We start from the raw sequence: 14,202 nt of genomic DNA on the forward strand, positions 1-14,202 counted from the left end.
TGCGTTGGCCGGGAATCGAACCCGGGTCAACTGCTTGGAAGGCAGCTATGCTCACCACTATACCACCAACGCGGTCGCGTTTCAACCTCTGAATTATATATATAAGTATACTACTGGCCATGATGTCACGGCTTTTGGTATTGCTTTATATCCGAGATCCCAAGGCACACAAAACCTTTTCTCGGTGAGGATAGACCCGTCCTTACTCCTCTTAGTCGGCCCCGCCAACTAACGACGCGGGGCCGGGAACGCAGAGACCACCCGGCGCCCGGAGCCGGAGGGCTGGAGACGCGGAGCCCGGAGGGAAAGCCAATGCCTCGCTCGGCCCGGGGAATTTTCTCCCCCGTCGCCTTCTGTCGTCCGCGCTCCCAGCTCCGCCGCTTGGCGCGCCCCAGCACTGGATCTACCGGGTGTTGGGTTCGGTAACGGCGGTTTGGGGCGGAGGGTTCGAGGGAGACCGGCCAGCAAGCGGGTCCACCCTGGTGTGGCTCGGTCCCCCGAGAGAAGGAGCGAGAGGAGCGCTCGAAGGGACACTGGGGAAATGGATCTTTACAGTTTAGGATTATGAAGAAGTAAGAGATAGGAGTCGGAGGCAGTTTTATTTTTCCTGTTTTGCGAAGAAGTCCAGGGAGAATTCTAAGTTTATTTAAATAAACAGCAAACAGCATTGATATAGTTCAACATCATGCTACCGCGGTGTTTGACAATCTTAGATGGGAATAGAAACATTTTTTTTCACGTGTCAGGATGGCCGAGCGGTCTAAGGCGCTGCGTTCAGGTCGCAGTCTCCCCTGGAGGCGTGGGTTCGAATCCCACTTCTGACAAGATACATGTTTTATTCACTTTTTTCCAACATAGAAGTAGGATTGAATTCGTGGAGAAAGGAGTATTGATTAATAAACACCTTTCTATGCTGCCTATCTACACAGGAAGGTTGTGCTTCGCTTTGACTATGAAACTGAATCTATTTAGATCTATCCCTAATTACAAAAAATTTTTTTCTTTCCTTTAGACTCCGGTTTCTCAGTGCCTACTTACTGCATGTAGATACAAGACTTCCCTGAAAAAGGAAAAGCCCTCAACCCAGATCCCTAAACTTGCTGTAACTGACCTGAGTCTTTTCATGCTCAGACTGCAGTGTCAAACTTTGATGAGACTCGGATTCCCCAGCATCTTGCCGGGCCAGCTCCCACCACCAATTCTAATTCAGCACGTTTGCTGGGTCCTCAAAGACCCGGAAAGGAAATCAACACACCAAACGGGGGAAAGTATTAGAGAGCAAAGGTAAACTCATGGAGTTGTTTCAAGAACTTTTTCTTGAAGACCGCAAACAAGCTACTCTCTAATTTGGGAGACGCTGATTTATAGAAAAATCTTGTGCTTTCCGGAAGAGGGAAGAACTGTCAGTCCGAAGAGGCTGAATGTGTGAGGTCCATAAGCATGAGGATGGAAGGATCCTTAGGTTGGTTAATGAAAGCTCGCCAGACAAACTACATTCTTTGTTATTTACTGGGCTGCGACCTTGGGAAATGTATTTGACTTTTCTGAGCCTTAGTTTGCTTGTAGTAGAGATAGAATTGTTGTGAGGATTGAGATGACCTAGCAGCTTATTAGAAATACAGATCTCAGGCTGTACCTCAGACCTACTGAATCTACATTTTATAAGATCCCCACATTTATAAGTCACATTGATATCACATACCTCCTGATATAATACAATAAGATGGGCACTTCTCCCTGTGGTATACTTCCCCAAAAGCCCACTGTAATCATGAGAAAACTGACAAACCCAAATTGAGGGACAATCTACCAAATATACCTAACCAGTACTCTTCAAAATGTGAAGGTCTTGAAAAACATCAGAAGATTAAGAAACTGTTGCAGATTGTAGGGTAGACATGATGACAAAATGCAACGAGTTAACCTGGATTGGCTTCTGAAACAGTAAAAGAACATTAGTGGAAAAATATGAAATCCCCTTAACATTAGGGGAAGCTGGATGAAGTATATACAGTGACTTTCTGTAGTATCTTTACAACTCTCAGTCTAAAATTATTGCAAAATAAAAAGGCCTTAAAAAAAAAAAACTTGAAAGTGGTTGCCTGTTAGGAGTAGCACTTGGGTGTGGGGCAAGAAACTGCTGGGTTTTTTTTGTTCTTGTTGTTGTTTGGCCACCCCATGAGGCTTGTGGGATCTTGGTTCCCGTACCAAGGATTGAACCCCTGCCATGGCAGTGAAAGCACAGAATCCTAACAACTGGACTACCAGGGAATTCCCAAGACTGCTTGTTTTTCATTAGAAGGATTGTAGCAAGGTATGATTTTTTAATAATGGGCATATATTTTGATTAATTTGTTCTGATATTTTGGGGAACAAATATTTAATTTGTTCTAATATTTTTATTGTAATCACGCATAGCTGTGATTACAGTAATCGAACTAAGACTATATATATATATATATATATATATATATATATATACACACACAGTACAATGACATTTAGATGCCTATTAACAGGAAACAATCCCCAAAGAATCTAAAGCATCAACAATCATTTAAAAGTAGATGAAGTGGTTAGTTTGTTTAAATCCCTCTGTAGAAAAATAGATACCATCCAAATGAGAAGATCTGAAGTGTTTTGACAACTAAGCACAATGAAATTCTCCTTCTTATATACTGTGTGTGTTTTTAACGAGAGAGAGAGAGAGAGAGAGAGATTGTTGAAATGCTAGGAAACAGTCTAAACCCTGTAGGTGCCATCATTCTGCTTGAGAAGTTACAAACAGTTTGGGATGGTCAATGTTGGAAGCTGGAAGGAAATTCAGGAAAGGGAAAGTATAATACAGAATGTGTATGTGACATCATCTCTTTTTTGCAGGGTCCTTCAACGGGAAGCCAGCTGGCATAGGACTTAGGCCAGGCGCAGGAAAAAGCACTTAAAAATGTGAAATGACAACCAGGGGACAAATGGGTTGTTACTGCAACCTCTCCACCTGCAAGAAATCACCCTTAGCTAAATATAACGTACCATTGCTCTAACCAAGGCTGCCTTCTTTTCTGAGATAAAAATAAATCTCTCTTTGCACGTGGGAGAGGTACAGTGTGGATTGGGCTGATTGGGAAGTAACTTACACAAATTTATCCTTCTCTTATATGTAATTTAACTGGCAATAGAGTTGAGCCTTAGGATATTTCCCAGGTTTAGTCACTTGCTATAAAAAACACATATTCACTTAATGGATAATGTAAGTATACAATAAAGTATACTTTTTCTCTCAGGGCTCAGCATCCAACTGTGTTCTAAAGGAATAATATGTACAATTTCACAACATCTGGGTGAAGATCTGGTAATAAGTGGAGTTACGGCCTGTTTGTGAGGTGACAATGTATGGGCTCTAGAATCAGGTAGGACAGGGCTCTTAATTCCAACTCTCCCCACCACCCCCCTTCCCCGACTTAATAGCTATGGCCCTTGAGTAATCGTTTAATGTCTTTTAACCTCCAGATCCTCACTTTCAAAAGGTGATGTTGCTGTGATGATTACATTGTATAATCAAGTACCTGGTACATAGGTGACAATCAATTAATAATAAGTAGTGATAGCTAATATTTGTTGCTCATATGCTATACGCCTAACATTCTTCTTCACTCCTCACCTATTTAGTTAATTGTACCTTTATAACAATTCTGAGGTACTATTTCATCATCATCCCCATTATATAGAAGGGAAAACTGAAGCTCAGAGAGTTTAACTTGCGGAGTAGATAAAGTAACAGCACTGAAAACCTAAGCCTTCTGGTTCCAATATGGCCATTTTGCTACACAATTGCCATTGTCATCATCATCATCGTCCTAGGGCTCATCAGGAGAAAGCAGATGGGGCCATGCTATTTCTCTCACATAGATAAGATAATAATAACTTTAATTACACCACTAGACTTACCCTCTCAGTCTAACATATTCCCCAGAGTCCAAGACTTGGGGTCTGCCCTCTAATGAACGATGAATAAGGTCACATTATTAGAGGCAGATAATTAGCATATAAACTCTTTGGCAGTGTGTTAGGACACACAGACTGACAAACTAAACTGGGCTCCTAATACAGAATTTTTATTTTAGGGTCTTGCTAGGGCTTACGTTTCTCTTCATTCTCTGCTTTTCCAGCTCCACCTCCCTCCCTCTTTTAACACAGTGTCACAATTCTCTCCTGTCTGACCTCATTTCAATACTATCTCAATGTGCCTTCCTCAGACTCTTCCTCTTATCTTGTTTTCCCTTATAGAAAGCATGCACACAGCCTCATGAATTTTCTTCCCATCCCTCCTTCAGCACCCACCCCAACATTTTCTGCTTCTGATAGCCCTGCCCCTTCATCTACTTAATTGGATAGAATGAAAACTAAGAAGAAACTTTAAAAGTTTATTTAGCTCTTTTATTTCACATAACAAAATCCATACATGCAAGTAACAAAATACATTAAATGTAGATAAAAGCAGTGATAAAGTGCCACACAAATGTTCATAATGATTACTTCTGCTTGTCTGAAGTAGGAGAAGAAGATTTTTTAAAAGTCAACTGGCAAATACCTCAGTTATAAAACATACTGACCAATAAAACTCCCTGTTTGGGGGCAAGGTCCTCCTCCACTCCCACCCCTCAAGATAGGCAGGATCATAGTAGACAGTCTAGGAAGTCCACAAGCCCAGCCCTTACAGTCACAGCTGCCTTGCCAGGAGGGGCCATTTAATCGACTTCCTCAATGACAGGGCCAGTACTGGGGGTTCCCTGTCGGGCTTGAGATCCACAACTGCTACCGCCAGGGACACCAGGCCCCCCGTAGAGCCTGGAGAAGACGGGGTGACAGATATGCTCCAGCTCCCCCTTCTGATGCACATATTCCTCTTTCTCTGCCAACCGGTTGTGCTCCAGCCAAGCAAGGACTTCCTGACACTTGTCTTGTACTTCGCACCTGTCCTCTTCAGGAATCTTGTCTCTAAGTCTCTCCTCTTGCAAAGAGCTCTTCACATGGAAGACATAGGCCTCCAGAGAGTTTTTGGCAGCCACCCTGTCCCTCTGGGCCTCATCCTCATCCTGAACATCCTTGTACTGTTCAGCCTCACAAGCCATCTTCCCCACTTCCTCCTTGCTCAGCCGGCCCTTGTCATTGGTGATGGTGATCTTGTTAGCTTTGCCTGTGCTCCTGTCAGTGGCTGTCACACTCAGGATGCCACCGGCATCAATGTCAGAAGTCACCTCGATCTGGGGGACTCCACGTGGGGCAGGAGGGATGCCCCTGAGCTCAAAGCATCCCAGCCGGTTGTTGTCCCTAGTCATGGCCCTCTCACCCTCATACACCTGGATCGGGACCCCAGGCTGGTTGTCTGAATAGCTAGTGAAAAGTCTGGGTCTGCTTGGTCGGGATGGTGGCATTCCTCTGGATCAGCGTAGTCGTCACCCCACCAGCTGTCTCCAGCCCCAGGGACAGGGGAACCACATCCAGCAGCAGGAGATCCTGCACCTTCTCACACTTGTCCCCCATCAACACTGCTGCCCCATAAGCCACAGCCCCATAAGCCACAGCCTCATACGGGTCGAGGCTCTTGTTCAGCTCCCTGCCATGGAAGAAGTCCTGCAGGAATTTTTGTACCTTGGGGATGCGGGTAGAGCCACCCACTAGGACAGTGTCAGGGATCTGGGCCTTGTGCAGTTTGGCACCCCTTAGGGCCTTCTCCAGCGGCTCCAGGGTGCTGCAGAAGAGGTCCGAGCACAGTTCTTCAAAGCAGGCTCGAGTGATGGAAGTGTAGAAGTCTACGCCCTCAAACAGGGAATCGATCTCCAGAGTGGCCTGGGTGCTGGAGGGCAGGGTGCGCTTGGCGCGCTCAGAGGCTGTGCAGAGCCTGCGCAGGGCCCGCTTGTTCCTGCTCAAGTCCTTCCCGTGCTTACGCCGGAACTCCTCCACGAAGTGGTTCACCAGCCGGTTGTCGAAGTCCTCTCCACCCAGATGAGTGTCTCCAGCCGTGGCCTTCACCTCAAAGACACCGGCCTCGATAGTGAGGACCGACGTGGAAGGTGCCCCCACCCAAGTCGAAAATGAGCACGTTGCGCTGTCCGGCGGCCTGCCGGTCCAGGCCATAGGCCATGACAGCCGCCGTGGGCTGGTTGATGATCCTCAGCGTGTTGAGCCCCGCGATGGCACCCGCGTCCTTGGTGGCCTGACGCTGGGAGTCGCTGAAGTAGGAGGGCACCGTGATTACAGCGTGCCTCAGGGGCTGGCCCAGGTACGCCTCCGCTGTCTCCATCTTGCTCCGCACCATGGACGAGATCTCCTCGGGGTGTAGAACGCCTTGTCCTCCCCGCGGTAGGACACGCGCACCTTGGGCTTGCTGCCCTCGCTCACCACCTGGAAGGGCCAGTGCTTCATGTCCGACTGCACAGTGGGGTCTGCGAACTTGCGCCCGATCAGTCACTTGGCGTGGAACACTGTGTTGTGTGGGTTCAGATCCGCCTGGGTCTTGGCCGCATCGCCCACCCGACGCTCGGTGTCGGTGAAAGTCAAGTAGCTGGGGGTGGTGCGGTTGCCCTGGTCGTCGGCGAGGATCTCCACCCGGCCTTGCTGGAACATGCCCACGCATGAGTATGTGGTGCCCAGGTCGATGCCTATGGCCACTTCCCTTGCAGCGGACATGGCTGTGGCTTCTCGCGCTTCTGGGACGCGTGTGATACCGATTCAAATGCAGGAGTCTGCGGAACTTCGAGTGGCTCAGCCGTGGAGGTGCGCTCAGCGGTGCGACTCTCCTGCCTGCCCAGCTCGGATCTGCTCGGCTCCGCTTCCACGAGCTTTTTATCCGGTTGCCGGAGGCCCGCCATACCCACGCCCACGCCGACGCGAACCTTCCAGCGCCTTCGCGGCGAGCCCAGAGACGCCCGGCACCCGGCTCCGGCTGACAGCCCAGGAGGCGCCGGGCTGACTCCGGGAGAAGGTTCGGGCGGATGGTGCCGTGCAAGGAGGGGCGGCCCCAGCTGCGTCAGACTCAGAGCTGCAGAGAAAGTTCCAGCTTCTCCCGGCTTGTTCTAAGGGCGAGCGGTTGGGGCAGAATTCAGGTAAAGCAAAAACTTCTCAAGAAAACAGTTCTTCCTCTGGGTGGTTCAAGAGGGCTGATCAGAGTCCAGCGGCTCGAGAAGAGCCGGAAAGCATGTCACCATGCGAATAGAGCCATGGCCTCGAGGCAGGGGGTTAAATAGTAGTTTTTTTTCTTAAGTCTTAATTATTATGTTGTTGTTGTTTTGAAATCTAAAGGCAGTGTTTTCGAAATTGTGGCTAAGAGGCGTGGCCCGATTTCTGTTCTGGAATGAAACTAGGGCCAAAGACGACTTTAAGAGATGGCGCTCTCAACTGTGCTACCGCTAGGGGCATTGGTGGTTCAGTGGTAGAATTCTCGCCTGCCACGCGGGAGGCCCGGGTTCGATTCCCGGCCAATGCACTGTGTTTCTTTCTTCCAGGCTATTCTAATTTTAAAAAATTTTTATTGGAGTACAGTTGATTTAAAATGTTGTATTAGTTTCCGCTGTACAGCAAAGTGAATCACTTATACATATATCCAATCTTTTTTTAGATTCTTTTCCCATATAGGTCATTTACAGAGTACTGAGAAGAGTTACCTAGGTCCTTATTAGTTATCTATTTTACATATAGTAGTGTGTATATGTTAAGACTTTTTCTATTCTAGGATTTGTGACACTGAAATAAACAAAACCAGTTAGTTGAAGGCTGGGTTCGTTTGGTTTTTACTCCTTTACCAAGTCGCATTCCTGAGAGGAGCCGGAACCTGGTGTTGTGGCTTGGGGACCCAGGCGTGACCTCTCCACCCAGCCCTGGAAAGAACACAGCACAGGAGGAAGGAGCATGTGGATGGATGAACTGTGGTGAAAATGTCCCTCCTGTGGTTAAGCCTCCTCCCTGGGCCAGTGTCTCCAAGGAGCATCGTCCCAAGGGGCCGGTTGGAAAGGCACAGTGTGCGTTTTTCTCTGAGGCCTGGACGGGTTCCCAGCCAGAGCCCAGGACGGACGTGGGGAGTAAATTCTTGGAGGCTGCAGTCCATCCTATGCCCTGAAGGCCAGGGGAGGATATGAGTTCACTGGTCAGTAAAGCCACATTTGTTCCCATCAGTGCTATGGCCTTGCAAAGTGAGTCTTTGCTATGTCTCACTTTCCTTAATCCAGAATATCCCATTTGAATTTTTTGGTGTTTCTATTTGGCATGGACTCCCAAAAAGCCAAAAGAAGGAGACTTTTTGGAGACATGAGGATGGAAATGGAGGAAAGAGAAGCAAATGTTCTCTATAACCTCCCCATGGGGGAAGGAACTCTGGTTTCCTGCATGACAGACAGGGATAGTCACCACTATACTAAGAGCACAGTACCCAGGGGAACATGATACATTCTAATGTTAAACTCTAGTAGCTTCAACTATTATGTAATATATTATTATTCACCCGATTCAAAGGCAACTCCTAATTTTTAAAAAGAGGAACTAAAAACCTTTGCTCTGTAAATGGGTCTTTTCTCCTCAGATGGCTCAGAACTCTATGGAATGCTTCAGGGCCTTTGAAGAGGGAGGAGGGAGTCAGGATGCAGATGTCAGTCCCACTTCTGGACTGGAAAAAAGGGAATGTTTGAAGACATATGCAATGAGTGGCTTCCATGGTGGAAAATCATATCAACCTGTTTTATAACCCAGGAGGGAGAGAAGCTGTCAGCTTTAAATTCATTCACTTTCGGTGTTTAGGCTGCCCAGGCCTGCGTGTCAAAGTTAGGACATTTTAGGCAAGAGCCTGCAAGAAAAGGGTGCTCACTTCAGAAAGGAAAAGGTGGCCTGGCCTGGGGTCTGTGCCCTGGACTGTTCAGGGGCTGCCTTGTCAAGCTACTCCGACCTTCTCTCCCAGCCCTCAGCAGCCTCAAAACCCCACCTGCACATCTACCCCCAAGAGTTCCAGGTATAGCCCTAAAGCAAGCACCTCTGTACCTAGACACAGCATCACACAGGCATGCTTCCAATGTCATTCACTTTATTTTTTAATTCATAATAGAGAAGCTTATTATGCAATGCAAATTTTAAACATACACTTAAACATATCCACTTATGTTTAGTAACTTAGATTGAGTGTCTTTAAAAGTAGAACAGGGATTTCCCTGGTGGCGCAGTGGTTGAGAATCTGCCTGCAAATGCAGGGCACACGGGTTTGACTCCTGGTCCACGAAGATCTTACATGCCACGGAGCAACTAAGCCTGTGCGCCTACAGCCTGAGCTCTCCAACAAGAGAAGCCACTGAAATGAGAAGCCCACGCACCACGACGAAGAGTAGCACGTGCTCACCGCAACTAGAGAAAGCCCGCGCGCAGCAACGAAGACCCAATGAGGCCAAAATAAATAAATAAATTTATTTTTTTTAAAAGTAGAAGAGACATTCAAGTGATGACTTAAAAGGCCATTGTGGGGCTTCCCTGGTGGCGCAGTGGTTGAGAGTCTGCCTGCCGATGCAGCAGACACGGGTTCGTGCTCCGGTGCGGTAAGATCCCACATGGCGCGGAGTAGCTGGGCCGGTGAGCCATGGTCGCTGAGCCTGCGCGTCCGGAGCCTGTGCTCCGCAACGGGAGAGGCCACAACAGTGAGAGGCCCACGTACCGCAAAAAAAAAAAAAAAAAAAAAAAAAGATCATTGTGGAGGGATGCTCTTGACCCAAAACTGAGCACAAAAAGCAAGTTGTAGAACAAAATGTATAGTATGATCCGCTATATATAAAGATCTGTGATACCAACTATCTGTACATCCTTGAACAAGTCATTTCAACCATCTGGGCTATACCTTTCTCAATTTTAAGATGACAAAATTGAATTTCATCATTTCTGACACTTTCTAGCTTTAAAAATCTCTGATTTCATCCAGGAGCAAAAGGGGATTCCTGTTTCCCCTAAACTATGTACCTGCTCTATACCCAAATAAATCCTGCTTCTGTTAATAAGAAAAAGAGGAGTGATCCGCTGTGTCTATGAGATAGCGCCATATATTTTATTCATTTTTACCCCTCACAGTGGTACAGTAAGAAATGTTAGTGTGACAGACATTGATGATGCTCACCAATGTTTATGATTCTCCTCCTTCTAGCCTCAGAAAGGGATTGCAATTCCATGCCTCTTGAGATCAGGTCATATGACTTGTTTTGATCAATGAAATGTAAGTATGTGTGATATGTTACTACTGGGCAGAGGGCATTTAATTACCATCCTCACTGCTGTTCTCTTTGTCTTCCTTGGCAATGTGTGGTAGCTGGTGTTGAAATGGAAGTATAAACCTGAGCCATCCCATGAAAGACAGCTTCCTGGGGAGTCTTTCAGGAAGACTGGAAGCAGAAAATGAATGAGAAATAAACCTTTGATGTTTTATGCCACTGAGATTGTATTTTTACAGCATATGAGCTTAATATACTGGCTACAGCTGGTCAAATGGGATTATCCCCATTTTTTTTTCTGATGTGACTAGCCACAAAAATATAACTCACTCAGTTCTACCTTCTAGTCCACCCCCACTCCACCTTAGACCTTCTTACCTTTTTTTTCAGTTACTATAGTAAAAGCAATCTTATCTATTTAAGGGGAAAATGCCAGCCAAATAGTGTGCTCCAAAGACATCAGGTTCCATGAGCATTTATTAAACGCCTATTATGTTCCAAAGACATTATGCTTCCATATATGTTGTTACACTTTAAACTCACACGATATCCCTGGGGAGGGAGATAAAGATATTACCATTTTACAGAAGAAGAATCTAATTCAGAAAATAGTTGAATGAATTCTTCAAGACAAACCAGCTAGCAAATGTAGAAATGAAACACAAATCCAGGTTGTTTGGCTCTCTTTTCTGTATGCGTTTCACAATACTACTCTACAGGCTTAGGAAGTCAATTCAATTAAAGGAGAGTAGGTCCAACTGATATACTACTTTAAAAGATGTGATGGGTGAAAGTAAATAATACTGAGTTTAGGCAAATATATTCAAAGCTGAAATGCATGTACTAGTGGTATGTATTGGGTAGTATCTAATAGGGTGTTCAATAGTATTGAATTGGACCTCTGCTTCTGGGAAGATGGAGTAGATGTACCTAAAAATGTCTCTAATTTCAAATGCTAAAGAATTTACTCATTCCACAAATATGTATTGAGTGCTTTATCAAGTGCCAGACATTGACCTTGACTCTAAGTATATGGTAGTGAACAAAACAGACAAAGGCCCTGCTCTCCTGGAGCATATTTTAATGGGAGAGGGGGTAGTCAGTTGGTGATACATACAATAGGGGGAAAATACAGCAGTAAACAATTAAACAAGTGAACATATGGTACTCCAGTTGGTGATGAGTACAATGGGGAAAATAAAGGAGAGCGGGATTAGGAGATGGTGGAGGAGTGGGGTTATACCGAATGATCAAGGAGACCTCACTGATAACATGATATTTGAGTAAAGACCATGATGAAGCATGATGTAGATATCTGTAAGAATGAACATTTCAGAAACAGTAAATAACATATAAACCTGTAGCAGAAGTATAATTGAAGAGTTCAAGGAAGCAAAGGGAGAGCAGTAGATGAGGTTAGAGAAGCACTGAGGAACAAGATAATGTAGTGCCTTGTAGAACATTACAAAGGCTTTAGCTGTTACTTTAAATGCAAGAGGGAAGCTATTGCATGGCTTCAAGAAAAGACGTGACAGATACAACACACATTGACTGTTATGGTGAGAATGGACTGTCAGGTGTCATGGGTGAGTGCAGGGAGAGCAGTCAGGAGGCTGCTGCAGTAATTCAAGGGAGATGATGGTGGCTTGGACCAGATGCTGGTAGTAGAGTACTGAGAAGTGGTCGGATTGTTGGATTTATTTTGAAAGTAGAAGCAGGATTTCCTGAGATTTCATATATTTGAGGAACCTCTGTCAAGGATCTGTGAAAACACATTTGCTCTGAGTCCTTGTAGAGCTGGGTGGGCTGTGACTGTGCCTTGGCCTTAGGGAAATCAGTGAAGGTAGGGCCTATTAGGATTTTAGCTCTGGAGATCACAGGCCTTTTCTTTCCCTGGAGGCTCCTTAGCCCACGTTGCTGTCAAGGTGGGGCCAGGGGAAGAGGAAAGTTATGGCCTGAAGAGATGCTGCTGCCACTGCTCTTACGCTGTGGGATGAGGGGTCATTCATCCTGAGGGCCTTGACTCCATCTGACTTTGCAGTTCTTCCAGTCTCCCGCTGAGCTTTGAAGGTCTCTCTGCACAGAAAAATACAGCTCTGTATCCACTGCAAAAAGGAGCGCCATCACCAGGCAGAAAGTGATTTGATACCAAGGTGGAAAGATGAATAGAATTGCCGGACCTAATAGGAGAGGCAGAGGGATGGGAAAAATGACAGCTGTTAAGACAGAAATTTGGAATAAACGTTCAGGTCCCCAGTGAGGAGCCTTGAAGTCACCCAAGCCAAAGACTGAGGCGAAAGCCAAGGGCAGACAAGCTAGCCCCGGAAGGCTTCAGAGGATCTATCCTTCATCTCTCTGCCTTTCCAAATAAAGCACTGGATCAGCATTTCCAAAGGATGACCTCAAACACATCTGTTCTGAAGGACATTAATAGAGTTATAAAGAAAAAAGGTTTTGTGGTTACCTGGGTTTAGCAAATGCATTATGAAACTTAGTTTAAAAGTTTCCTTTAAGACAGGACTTCTTGAAGCCTTTACTCTGAATTATGAATATAAAAGGAGAGGAACAGAGTATGTAGTGTGTTCTGCATGAATTTGATCACAGAACCCTTCATTCTGAAAGCCCTCTCAAGGAGTTATGTGATTGGGGAACAGCCTTTGGGAAACATTGAACTAAGGAATCCACAGACCACATCAGCACATCTTCACTCACCACCTCCTCCGAGCCCAGGACTGGGTATTCACTAACCACCATTAGTCTGGCATAAATAGCTTGTGATGCTGTCTGAAAGGGTATGATATGGGTCCCACAATGTACAATTTCTCAAGAACAGGCAGAAGCCTCTTTCTTTGTATGTAGAGAGAGATTCTCATGCCAACGTGGCCACTCTGAGCTAAGATTTGAGCCTAGGCTGAGAGGTTCAGTAGGGAGACACAAGCAAGCATAAGACACCTACAGGGACATATGATAAAGTGGTTTGAATAAGGTGGAAAAGAGGGAGAGTGGCAATGTCTGGTGGATGGATATGGAGGATGAAAAGGTGGCTTCTGTCCCCTAAGAGTTAAAACTCCAAATGAAGGACACCCATTTCTATAATCCCTGAGAAATGAGCTGGAACAGAGCTGCAAATTCACACAGCAATTAGGTCAAGCTAGAATTTCCTGTTGATGTCAAACAGGCATGCTCGTGAGAACAAAGGTTCTGAAGTACAAAAAAGATCAGTAATCCTCTAACTACCTATCCTTCCGAGGTGTAAAGCTCCTTGAACAGCATTGGTTCCCACCTTGGACAGTGATGGTCACAGGCTGTGATGAGTACACCGTCTGCCCGATAAATCCCGTGCAGTGGTACTCGCCACTGTGACTGAGGTTTGCTTGTGGGATACAGAAGTTGGAACGCAGATGGGAAAACGTCTTGGATTTTCCATTCTGGAAGAATATGACTTTATTCAGAGAACTGTTTCTCCAGCTGTGGCACCTCAGCACGATGGGCTCCCCTTCCTGGAACACGAAGCTAGGAGTCTGGAGCAGCAGCCAGTCTGAAAGACACAAAGGGACCCCAGGACCCAGGAGGTCTTCACTCAAATCCGAGACCCAGACCATCCTTACTGGTGGGCCACTGTGTGTGGAGGGAAGAGCTTAAGTTTGGAATCAGACACCCCTGCTCTGTAATTCTAGCTCCATCATGTATGAGCTCTGTGATCTTGGGCAAATAGTTTAACTCTTCTGGGCCTCCGTTTCCTTGTACGTGAAAAGAGTCACAATAATACCATTAGCTATCTACAGTAGTTCCTGGCACACAGTAGGTGCTCAGCATATGCTTGTCTTCCTGTTCCTGTCCTGCCCGACAGGCTTCTTTCTGTAGGAGGGATACAGGAGACCCAGGAGTACAGTCCCTTCCCTGAGGGAGGGAGGGAGGGAAGGACCCAGTCTGACATAGGAGACAACATGTGGGGGGAACACAGCAGAGTCAA

General features: G+C 46.1%; 2 protein-coding genes, 1 long non-coding RNA gene and 3 other non-coding genes across 15 annotated transcripts in view; 3 read left to right on the forward strand and 3 right to left on the reverse strand.

Annotated features, from left to right (window-relative positions):
• TRNAG-UCC (transfer RNA glycine (anticodon UCC)) lies at positions 1–72 on the reverse strand. The gene has a single exon. It is a non-coding gene; the product is annotated as a tRNA-Gly (tRNA).
• A 102-nt stretch (positions 73–174) lies between these two features.
• Positions 175–3,037, forward strand: LOC141278786 (uncharacterized). Its single transcript, XR_012332006.1, has 3 exons — positions 175–572; positions 1,013–1,284; positions 2,881–3,037. It is a non-coding gene; the product is annotated as an uncharacterized lncRNA (long non-coding RNA).
• On the forward strand, positions 742–824 carry TRNAL-CAG (transfer RNA leucine (anticodon CAG)). The gene has a single exon. It is a non-coding gene; the product is annotated as a tRNA-Leu (tRNA).
• A 1,371-nt stretch (positions 3,038–4,408) lies between the features above and the next one.
• HSPA6 (heat shock protein family A (Hsp70) member 6) lies at positions 4,409–7,356 on the reverse strand. The gene is given in 4 exon segments (XM_019932146.3): positions 4,409–5,399; positions 5,401–6,067; positions 6,069–6,334; positions 6,337–7,356. Coding segments are annotated over 4 exon segments (1,938 nt in total). The 5' UTR covers positions 6,688–7,356; the 3' UTR covers positions 4,409–4,745.
• Positions 7,357–7,412: 56 nt separating this feature from the next.
• On the forward strand, positions 7,413–7,483 carry TRNAG-GCC (transfer RNA glycine (anticodon GCC)). Its single transcript has one exon. It is a non-coding gene; the product is annotated as a tRNA-Gly (tRNA).
• A 3,814-nt stretch (positions 7,484–11,297) lies between these two features.
• LOC101329713 (low affinity immunoglobulin gamma Fc region receptor II-like) overlaps positions 11,298–14,202 on the reverse strand; it is a 37,626-nt gene continuing 34,721 nt past the window's right edge. For 9 of the 10 annotated variants that reach the window (XM_073805239.1, XM_033856005.2, XM_073805243.1 and 6 more), the window contains 2 exons: positions 13,513–13,767; positions 11,298–12,409 (listed from right to left, as the gene is read on the reverse strand). In XM_073805239.1, coding sequence (XP_073661340.1) covers positions 12,231–12,409; positions 13,513–13,767 — 434 coding nt within the window. In that variant the 3' untranslated portion in view covers positions 11,298–12,230. The remainder of the gene's footprint in view (positions 12,410–13,512; positions 13,768–14,202) is intronic. The other variant, XM_073805268.1, reaches the window with a different exon arrangement.

Source organism: Tursiops truncatus, chromosome 1 (genome assembly GCF_011762595.2).
Source record: "Tursiops truncatus isolate mTurTru1 chromosome 1, mTurTru1.mat.Y, whole genome shotgun sequence".
Classification (NCBI taxonomy): domain Eukaryota; kingdom Metazoa; phylum Chordata; class Mammalia; order Artiodactyla; family Delphinidae; genus Tursiops; species Tursiops truncatus.